Here is an 11,873-nt window from a genome sequence, read left to right on the forward strand (position 1 = left end):
TGTTATATATATACACATAAAAATATATATATATAGACTCGACTTTGTCTTGTAATTTTACGACCCTTGTTTTAAGGGTAGAAATGTGAGCTTGTGTGGAACTAATAAATCTTACAGAATTTTGCTCAAAATGTCTTGAGAATTGAAATAATGTACAGACACTCGTGAAATTGGAAAACGTATTAGAAGAAAGATTTTTCATTGCTCGCTAATAGTAATTGAGGAAATCGTACTGTTTTTTGATTTGCTGATTGCTCAAGAGTCGCAAATTTTTAAATAGGATATGAGTGCTAGTGTAAGGTTGCTCTACAAAGTATTCTTTCGGGAAAAGCCTCAAGATTGGTTGTGATAGATCTATATCAAGTCGCATTCTGTTTAAAAGAAAAGCTTTTTTGCCAATGTATTAGGATCTTGTTCATTTGTGCCCCCCAGCTTAGATTGGTGCATATTATTCACCCACCCCCAGACGCACGTGCCATATTTTTTACATAATGATTGAACAATTGAGGACACTATCTGTTACTGGGGGCACAAACGGAAAAGATCCACGTATTAAATGTAATTTTCAATCTTTGCAATTGGATTAGTTTTTTCCCCTAAATTTTCTTTTCATTTAGGCAAACCAGTAGATCAAACATAAATAATAATAGTTTAGGGGAAAAAACTTTTTTTTAGTTTCTCCCATTATTGCAGCAATTAATAATTTTCTAGTTTCCAATAGCGGTTCTATTCTGTCGCGTCCCCTCGCTTATTAGGCCTATATATTTTGCACCCTCTGCGCACTTCGGTAGCTTTTTGCATAGTAGATTGCTTTTGAATGTTATCACACGGTTGTTATCGCCACCGAGAAGTTATCAAACTCCGAGGCGAAGCCGAGGTGTTATGATAATTTTGAGGGCGATAACAACCGTGTGGTAAATTTTTTAATCAACACCTGTTGCGATCAAAATTGAGCAAAGTTTTATTGGTTTTTCATTTTTATCTTTTGTGGACAAGTACCTTTTCAAAGACGTGATATTTCTTCGGATCTGTTTTTCTTTTTGTGTGATAAACTCATAGTCTAATTCTGAAGTGTTTTTCCAGTGTCAATTGGGCATTAAGATTTATTACACTGGCAGTTTATTTAACTACTATTATCGCAACAGGTGTTGATTAAATTTGAACGACCGACCTATTTGTAGCGGGGGGGACCATAATAGATTAGCATTTTATGTAAAAGATTTTCTGTTGCTGCGAAGGGAAAAACTAAATGGATGGACAATTTCGGACATCTCCGGGCAAATTCGGACAACTTTGGGCAAATTGGGACAACTTTGGGCAAATTCGGACATCTCTGGGCAAATTCTGACAACTTTGGCCAATTTCGGACAACTCCGGGCAAACTTGATGTTAAATGGACTGAATTCTAAAACTAAAACCAATAAACTCTTTCGCAACCTAAATATCTTAATTCAGGTTTAATTCACTGTATTCTGCTCCTTTTTTTACTATACGCACGTGCCCTCTCCTCGTCGTAATATTTAAACACGTGTACAATCCATTCCTTACGTAGTGAACACGTGTACAACCCATTCCATACGTAGTGAACACGTGTGCAACCCATTCCATACATAGTAGACACGTGTACAACCCATTCCATACGTAGTAAACACGTGTACAATCCATGCTATATGTAGGAAACACGTGTACAACCCATGCTATGTGTACAAACCCCATAACATCTGTAGGCCGCCAGCCACCAGCTTGGCCGCCAAACCAGTCTGAAACAGGATATACTCAGTATTTACAGGATAAATTCAGAATGAATTTTCTTACGGTTCAGAGTATTTTAAGGCTGCAAATTTATAATGTTTCAGACTAAATTCAGAGAACCTTTTTTTTGTTCTGTATTTTACCATGAAAAGTCTAAAATATGACATGATCATAGTACTGGTCAGAGTAAAAATACAGAATTCAAATACTATTGTTCAGTACTGAAATATCATGGGACTCAAGTCCGGGGAAGTTCATATTGTTAAACTTTTTTTTGGTGAAAACTCAAGTAATTTTTTGAGCCACCTATTTCCCACAAATTGCAAATAGTTGAAAAACCGAAGTCCGTGCAATTTTTGGCTGCACAAACATTCAAAAAAATTAATTTTTTTCTTGAGTTTGGAAGTCTTTCGAGGCTTTTTCTAAAATCTTTCAAGTTTCGACAATGGAGTTTTGTTTTGCTTCGAGAGTTTTCAAAAGAGAAAATTTTTGTGCAAGCTGACACTCACAGTAATTTGTACAGTATCGAAGCAAGCATCTTCAAAAAATGTTCTAGTCATTAAACAACTATTCATCGTTATTTTTATGTCGCGTAATAAAGAATTTTCAATTGCAATTTTCAGTTGAATTTTACAGTTTCCAGGTGGTGCATATCCGGGCCGAGGATTTTGCCCAAAAATAACGGAGAAAAGAGCGTAAAGAGTGGAAAAATAATTATTCACGCCAAATGACGGTGGAATACGGGTGGACACCTCGGCCCGGGTAGAATGGCTCTGTTTTAATTGTCAATAATATAATTGTTTGTTGTTTAGGTGGTGCTAGCGTCCATTATCACATGTTGTCGAGCGAGAGCTCCAAGTACTTCAAACGAGGAATCGCCTTAAGTGGTGTCATGACTAGAGCATGGAGTATGTGTACTCGACAACAACAGAAACAGAAACTGGACAAGCTTCTGTCAAAGTTGGGATGTCCGAAGAATTCATCACCAGCAGAAACTAAGAAGTTTCTAAAATCGTTGTCTGTTGATGAGCTGTACAAATTTTACCCCGTCGGTATTTCAGGGAAGACTGTTTTCCACTATGCAAACTGTTATGAGATCAAAAAACATATATGCCTCACATTCAATAATATAACACCACAAATAGATATTTGTGTACACCTTACCCAGGCTGAGGTGTGCGCTCGAAATCTTCCTGGTCCAGACCAACCCAGACTGAAAATGCCCTGATCCAGACTCAAGCGCTCTCGCCAATCTCTATGCGCTCGGAGTGCGCTCGATGCCGTCTATGATCAGACCAAAATGCGATCATTCCACCTTCCAGACCCTGTAATTTCGAGCGCACGAAGGTCAGGTGTGCGCTCGAAATGGTCTGGACCAGTACGATTTCGAGTGCACACCTCAGCCTGGTAATGGTACGACTTTGAAAATTTATTAGCATTTTTTTCTGTTTACCGATTACTTTAAATTCCTTCCGATGATTGAAAAAAATACAGCAAAATGGTTTGCGAAATCTTTATATGTAATTGAATTGAAAAACATTTTGAGGAATTTTACCATAAACAAAGTTTTATAATAATGAAACATTGCTAAAATTATACAAACTTTTAAACTCGCTTTTGGAAAGGAATTGACTGGGGAAATCAGTTTGAACAATGACTTCAGTTGGCGGACTTCAATTTGGACCTGTGGACGAGTATGAGAGCGATAACTTATCACGCGACTTCATTTCCAAGAAACCTTTCATTCTGGGAATTTGTGCAGAGGAAGGAAATCTGTTCCCTGATATGCTCTTTCCCAGGAGAGACACGAGCGTGCAGACAAAGTTAGTGCTTTAAAAAAACGGCCCTGGGTTTTTTTTAAAATCTATAAAAGGCGCTTTCAGTAATGTGTATATGGGTTTACAGGGCCAGGGGAGGGGAGACGTATAACTTCTAAAACTCTAATTTTTATCTCACATTATAACCATTTATTAAAAAATTCTCCCCTCACCTGGCGGGCATAGTAAGCGTATATACACATTATTGCTTTCGTTTGTGTCCCTTGACCTACTTGTCACAGTACATCTCTGTTCTAATTTTTCATTGTTATACAAGACCAGTAGAATGTACTAGAAATTTTTCGCTTCAAATTTCGTTTCAAAGGAGTATAAAACAAGACTTCTACTAAATATTAAAACGAGACATACAGACATAACCAATATAACTTTACCAATATGAATTTTCTGTCACTTGTAATATAATTTAATACAGCAAAATTTTCCCCATCTTCAATTCGACTTCAAATGGTAAGCATGTGTGTGCAAACTAATATCCGGGTTGAAAGCTTTTCCCGGTTTATTGGAAGATGTTACAAGATACCTTCTAGCTAAAAAAAATTATACCTTGTTAATTAACTTTTGAATACCAGTATTTGACGCGCGCAATTTTTCTCAACACGTTTTTTTTTGTGGTAAGGATTTCGTATCAATATATCTTCGATTTAGCCGCTTCTGGCAAAAAGGACAAAATTACAATCAAAAGGTTGAAGTACATTTTTGTTATTCGTCAAATCAACATCTGTGAACTAAGTGATAAAATTAAAAGCGCCAGAAACCAAAAAGACAGGAACTTGAACGCAAATAACTTTTTCAAGGGTTGTCTGTAAACCCTCATTTTGGATAGATGCCCAATGCAACCCCTCACCTTGGAAGTCTTCTATTCTAGCGAAATAGCCATTAGCCTTGCAAGACCTTACAAGACAGCAACTTTTGCAAAATAAATTTTATCCCAGAGTATTCTAAAATATAAATTGGTACATCGATATGTTCAGATGTTTTAACAAGAAACATCATTGATCTCATACCTTGCTTTTTTGTTCCGATCCCACTTGTGAGGGGGGGGAGGAATAATATACTCAAATGGGTTTTTTTTGTTCCGTGAATTTTGGCCGACCGATATATTCATCGTAGAGAAATATGCGTGGTATCATTAAAAAGCTCGTCCAACGTAGAATTCGAAATTAAAAAGATTTTTTTTGAATTTCGTTTTTTTCGAGGAGTTATCGAGGTTTAAAGTTTCATGTGAACACTGGATATTTGGTTCACTTTTGTTAACTTTTACCGTAATTTTCGTTCGAATTAACGTTTTTTCAACAAAAAGTTTAATTCAAAACTAGATTTCACGCCAAAAAGTAAATCAATTTTAGATTTTTAATAGACAAAAGGAGATAATAAAGACTAGTTCTAGTCTTAGAGGGAAGATTAATATATAAAAAAAAATTCGAATTAGGTTTGGGAGCTCTTTTTTTTAGAAAATTTTGCAATTTTTTTGTTTTTTCAAGTCACCTAGAGACTACTTTTAATATCGAAGTTCCGTTAATGACAAACCTCTTTTACGATGAAATGAAGCCCAATGAACAAAAAATTTGTTTCGAAGGGATCGCTCTTGTTTTTTTTGGACTCGTATCTCAAATTTCGTAATTTCAAATGAAATTTTGATTTATTTTTTGAGGTTTTACTAAAGTTTTATAATCCTATGGCATAAACTTGTTGACTAAAGGTGCAATATATTTGCTAATGAGCATTAAGTGAACCTATCTAGTGCTGTGAGTGGACAGCTAATGGCTGTTAAGACTTTGAAAATAAATTTTCGAAAGTTTTTCAAAATTAGTAAACCATAAACTTATTTTTGTGAACTGTAAGTTCGTCTCAGTAAAAACAGGGTTGAACTCCTTCATACCACTGCAACATAAGTCAATCTCATTGGCGGCTTTATCAAATAACTATTGGTTATACGTCGTCAATGCCACAAGATTTCAAATTTTTTAAAAATTTTTTAGACATTTCGTTTTATTGGTTCATTTTGAAATCTTATCACGTCATCCTAATATTGATGGCTACATCTTTTTTTAGTGAAGATGTCCAAATGATCATAGATAAAACCTACTGAGAAAAAAATATGGTTTAAATGGCTTCAACACTTTCTTCTCCAATTTTTCTAAAGAAGTTTTGGTTTTTGCCTGTATTTGTTGTTTTTTTTCATAGTCATCAGACATATTGTGCTGTCTTATTGATTACCTAGGCATCATAAATATCCTTGTATTCACATCGCGGCATAGCTGAGCGTATTCATTGAATTCCTATGAAAGCTTTGTCTAGTTTATCTAGTTAGCGGTTTTGTCTTCTAACTATTGGTTTTTTTGACTTCGGTGCACGAGTTTTCATAATTTTTATAATTTTTGGATTTCTTTTTAGTAATTTTGGTTCCTTTTGAAATCGTATTACATTATCCTAATATTGATAGCTCCCATTGGCTTAGTGAAGACGTTCAATGGATCGTTGAAAAAGTTTTCAGAGAAAAAAGCTTATGGTTTAAATAGCTTCGACACTTTCTGCTCTCAATTTTCTACCGAACTTTTGGATTTTGCTTGTTTTTGTTGTTGTTTTCATAGTCAATGACTTGTTGTAATGTCTTATTGATAAATTTTAGTCCTAGTCATGACAAACATCTTAGTCGTCACATCATCTAGGCATAATTCAGCGTATTAAATGCCTTCCATTGAAATCTGTAGAATTTTTTGACTTTGATACTATGGGTTTTCTCAAAAATTTCGTGGTTTTGATGTATTTTTCTTTGCTATACGACTTATTGTGATGAGTTTTTGATGTCACATGAATGAAACGTATGATTTCTATTTCATCGAGGCAGAATTTAGTGTGTTTAATTAGCTTAAAGTGTAGCATTTTTTTTTAATTCAAACATCTATTTTTGTTATCTCTTCATTTGGTTGACTATTAAGTCAAAAATGTAGATGAGCTTGCGTCGTAACATCATGTGCGAACGCACATTAACGAGCCGCCTTTTTGCATTTTAGCAAAATTTGCTGAGATCATCGACAATTCAAATGTCACTTGGCCAAATTTCCGTTGCTTTGTTGCTTATTTCGTCGGCAAATTCTAGCGACATCAGCCATGCAAAAATTGGCGAATAATCTATAAACTCAGGAAATATTGCAAATTAGTTCGAGGATTCGATTCGTCATCTATACAATTTTTATCAAGCAACGTACATTCATAAAACGATATAAAGCTTTAATCGTACAAAGCAACAAGCGAAACTTAGACGGCAATGTTTTTCTGATCCTCTTTCACGGGTTTTTTGTCTGATTTTATTGATGTCAAAATCAGTCCATAATCGGTCAATAATCGTCTAGATAACCTTAAAAAATATTAAACCTTAACCGGTACAAATCAAGGTTATATTTACTTAAAATTAGGTTAAACCAATGTTTTCTGAGCTCTCTACGTACATTGGAAGATACTCTTTTTTGTTTTGAACGGCGCATAGAAATGCTCAATTCTGACTGGTTAATAATTTACTGCATACTTTTTTACTCCGTTACCTAATCCCGAATGATCAAAGCATTAAAGTAAATTACACTTGTCGCTAGATGTACCAAAATTTGAGTGTGTCGGACTTATTCGCGCTCGCTTACTTTCCAGATCTTAATACATGTGTACAGGAAACAGCGACATTGCTGAGTATATATACTCAAGCAAATGTGTTTTTTGTCATGTAAGCCGTTTCAAAAAATTTGCTATCTTTAGATCACGTCAACAAATTGCAGATATGATGACAGAGAAAATATTTTACGAACCACTTCGAAAGACACTTTCGGAGCTCATAGAGATGCCCGATGTCCCAACATACGTCTACATGTTCGACTACAATTGTCAAGCTAGAAGTGAAGTTTATCCTGAAAAAATTCTGAGGAGTTATTATGGAAAATTCCACTCTTTAGACGTTCCCTTCGTGCTGGGAATGATGCGAAAAGACTCCAAGCGATTGGGCACGAATGAAACTGATGCTGAAGTTCAGAAAACGTTTAATGAAATTGTGGACCTGTTCATCAGAAGTTCAGATGAAAATCTGAACGAAAACTTCCAGCTTAAGAAGTATGTGAAGGAAAGTGAAGTTGTGAACAAAATCAATGAGAGAGGAATCGAACAAGAGTCGAAAGAGTGCCTGGCAAAGCTTCAAAATTTCTCAATGTTAAAAGCTGCTGGGTCAATGTTAGCCCTCAAAGCATTCCCGAATCATTTCTAAAATGAGTACCATGGTAAAATAAACCCAAAATAAGTACCCTGGTCCAACAACAGCGGGTAATCTTGTAAGATTCTTGCATGATAGCCCTGTGTAGCAAAATTTTGTAAGAAAACCGACATAGGCAAGAATCTTGCTGGATAATTGCCGGAGTTGGACTCGGGTATTAATTGTTCATATTTCTCTCAGAAAGCAGTGTTGGCTTCTGAATTCAAATTTTAAGCACCAGTGTACGTTTTGCAACTATCAAAATCCGTTTCTGAGGTGATCTAGACAACTATCACTAAAATGACTTCTTTTTGTGGAAAACAAACGTAAGTGACTTTTTCGACATGAGAAGCATAACACAAAACTCAATCATACAAAACAATTGCAATCAAATGAAACCAATATATGTTTAATCAAAATCAAGATATCAAATAACAACTTTTAATAACACGTCTGAAAAATAACCCTCATCACAAAAAGTCGTTTGAATATCAAAACAGCCTATAAAAATAGCATCCAATCAACCTAAAGTAGCAGAGATGTTTATCAGATGCAGGCAGATTAAAAAATATTTGCTTTCACCCCTCTTGAGGGGGAGGAACTAGATACTCAAATGGGTTTTTTGGTCACTCAATTTCGGCCGATCAAAAAATTCATCGTAGAGAGTTGAGACTTTAGAAATCTTATCCAGCGTAGAATATGGAATTGAAAAGATTTTTTGGAATTTAGTATTGTAGAGCGAGTTATTGAGGTTTTAATTTTTGTCAATATTAGACCGATTTGCGTTATTTTTATTCACATTTGTTCGGAATTTTTGCCTATAATTTTGTCAATTTTATTGAATTTTGCCAACTTTGCTATTAATAGTGTTGCCCATTTTAACTTTAAAGACAAAAAAGTTTTGTTCACTCTTTATTTAATTTTTTGGTCTAAAATTTTGGTCAAATAATTCAAAATTCAGCCTTTATTCATCAAAAGTTGCACGAAGTAAGCTTTTTTAGTCCACTTAGAGTGAACGTGCCTGGAGTAGACAACCAAAAACAACTATTTTTGCAATTTGCAAAGGGTGCCAGTCGTACATCCAATTTCATTTAGGGTGCTCTGAAATTTTAATTTTGCCGTTTTTTGCTAACCACCAAATTACCTATATCTGTAGTATTCAAAACAAAAAAGTGATCTCATGGGACAAACAGCGGTAGCAAGGCTAGATTTGGTCCAATCTTGGACTGTTACAATCCAAAAAAAAATCGGAGTTTGATCAGTCGGTCTTTTAACAAAATTTTCAATGTTTTGATGTTAATTAAGGAACAGAACAGTTCCAAACAAAGCTCAATGACGATAGGTTCAAAAGACCTCCTTAGCAGTTCAAAATTAATGTACTTGTGTTTTACTCGAAAGCTTATGGTTGTTTTGAAATTAAAAAACATTTGATTTTTAAGTAAACAAAAGCTTAATGAACTTCGCTACTGATTTCTTCTTAATTTGGTCAATTCGTAGCTTAGTGTCAGCAGAGAAAGAATGCTTCTTCTTTCTACTGAATTGGTATTATTTAATTGTTGCGGTTTTACGCGTTAAGATGTGGTTTTCTGGATTTGATACCGCTAGATTTCACAATTTTTTTTTGATTTATAGGTATGTTTCACGTTTTCTTCTCGTTTTGTCACATTATCACATTATTGACAGTTCACATATCCCATTGTTGGCGCAAAATTGAATATATAAAAATCTTTAAAGGTTAATATTTTGGTTTTAACGATTTCAACACAACTTTCTCGTAGACTTTAGTTGATTTTTTTTTATTTTGCTTTTAACTATTGTTTTTGCTTTGTCTTTTTAGTCGTATGAATTTGTCTGGTTATTGACAGGTTTCATTTGCTTTTTCTTTTGAAATAAACTAGCCTTTGTTCTGATTTCTTTAGATAAATGACGGCTTCAGTGACTTTCAAAGCAACTGTTTTCAGAAAAAGGAAACACTATTTAACTTCGCATTTTTTTGTCTATTTGTCATCTAGTGTCGTTCATTGCGTGTCACATAGGCCAATAGGGGCGTTGAGGGAAAGTGCAAGTGTACAAAACAGATTTTATATGTTTTTTAAAGAGTTTTTTATACTTTACTCGCTTCGACAGGGGTTTTTCGCAAAAAAAATTAAAACAAGTTTTGTCTTTTGTAGACAAAAGACAATTTCTGAAAAATTACAGGTCACCAAGGCTACTTTCGGACGGATAAGCAAACTTAAAATTAATTTTTTTGGTATTTGAAGAAGCAGTAGTAGAACATACTTTGAGGGAAAAAATTTGGCTTTAAGTCTTCGACAACTTTTTCTCGCAAGATTTAAATAATTTTTTGTTATTGTCTCTATTTTTTGAACTTTTTTGTAACCGAGTAAAAAAGTGGTTAATGACATGGCTTAACGCCCTCTTATAGAGCAATAGGTGATCCTAAACCCGTTGGATACTTTCAGCTGATATCTATTGGTTTTACTTTAAAATTAATTGTTTTTAAAAATATAATCAAACATTTTAACTTCGCTGTTTTTCTTCTATTTTGTCCATTTGTTGCCGCGCCCTATTATGGACTGATCCCATATCTTTTCTATTGAAGTACAAGTTTTTTGTGGAGTTTCAGTTTTATCTGACGCTCTTTTGACTTGTTTATTATTTTTTTTTAAATTGGACATTAAGTTTTGGATGCAAATAATTTTTGTTGTTGTTTGATTTTGTTGTCCATCTTGACTCGTTTTCTTAATAATGGCAGATCTGATCAATCTAATATGGCATTTTTTTCTCCACTTATTTATTTGCGTTGAAGGCGATATTTTTGTTCTTACATCATTTTTTTCGGGGGTTTCGTATCTGTTCGTCATATGGTAGACAATTATGCCAAAAATGTGGATGAGCGGGGTCGGAAACGCAAATTATCGAGCCTCCTTGTTGAATATCTAGCTGTGATGTTTAAATTTTTTTACTGAAATTTTTGTCACACATAAATCGTTCATTTAGTTTAAAACTTCAAAAAAGGAAAGAAAAATAATCACAATTCCGATAGGAAACGTTTGGTTTGAAAAATCGCCAAGAGGTGTTCTAAAAACGAGCAATTATGAGCAGCATGCGAAATGACTCTAATGATCTGAGGAATTGTAGCACTGCAAAAATGTTGCGCGAACTCATGGAAGGAATTCGTAGTTGTTTCACTTTTCAGTCAATCTTCTTGCAATATGTGAATTATCTGGGAACGTATCACAAAATTCCTCAGCAACTTCCAAGAATCTCTATTGAATGACTGATATTTGGTTGCAAGAAAAACATGGCGCTAAAATTTCTCTATAAGCTTTCAAGGATAAATTTCTGCGGAAACACATCTTAAGAAAAACAGGTCCGAAATAACAACAGATGTCTCAATGAAAAAATATATTTTTTAAAATATTGAAATAGAAATTATACACAAGTTATACATAAACATAGTGTTTTCTCTGACGAAGACAAAAACGATTAGCAATTTAAAGCAAAACTTTCGTGAAATATTTTTGTTCAAAATAAGCATAGCTTTAGGCAAAAGAAACAAAAAGAAATCTGAAAGCTCAATCTGATGCACGCAAAATAAGTATCAAATTAATGTCATTTAATAAATGATTCCATACGTGCTTAAAAAGCAAGCAACGATTATGGCGACAATCAAGTAACAAAAACTTTTAAAACTGCTTTTGTTAATCACAAAATCTACACTTTTTATCAATGAGCAAAATTTTTCGCGTTATGCGTTGTTTGCAATTCTTCCATTTCAGCTTTTTTTGCTGACTGTATCCATGAAAAAAGTATCTCAGGAACGAAACACATTTTTTGTTTTATTATTAAACCATTTTTTTAATTTTATTTTTCCGATAAAATTGACATCAGTACTATATTTTTGAGTACAATCTATGCCAGAAAAAATGAAAAAAATGAAAGTAAAAGACACAGATATCTAGTATTTTTAGTCAGATTTATCAAAACTTTCTTAAATATTTACCCATTTTGCCCTCATAAACCAAATGTCGTATAGCTGCAACTTCATG

At 34.1% G+C, this 11,873-nt stretch overlaps 1 protein-coding gene across 1 annotated transcript in view; it reads left to right on the forward strand.

The window, feature by feature from the left end:
• Nucleotides 1-8,047, forward strand: part of LOC142354751 (venom carboxylesterase-6-like) — a 17,880-nt gene extending 9,833 nt beyond the window's left edge. Inside the window, exons 4-6 of the mRNA XM_075407133.1 lie at nucleotides 2,565-2,808; nucleotides 3,411-3,575; nucleotides 7,338-8,047. Of these exons, the coding sequence (XP_075263248.1) occupies nucleotides 2,565-2,808; nucleotides 3,411-3,575; nucleotides 7,338-7,836 (908 nt within the window). The 3' untranslated portion in view covers nucleotides 7,837-8,047. The remainder of the gene's footprint in view (nucleotides 1-2,564; nucleotides 2,809-3,410; nucleotides 3,576-7,337) is intronic.
• The last annotated feature ends 3,826 nt before the right edge of the window (nucleotides 8,048-11,873 follow it).

The sequence above is a fragment of the Convolutriloba macropyga genome, chromosome 15, assembly GCF_964194025.1.
Source record: "Convolutriloba macropyga chromosome 15, txConMacr16.3, whole genome shotgun sequence".
NCBI classification, from domain to species: Eukaryota; Metazoa; Xenacoelomorpha; order Acoela; family Convolutidae; genus Convolutriloba; species Convolutriloba macropyga.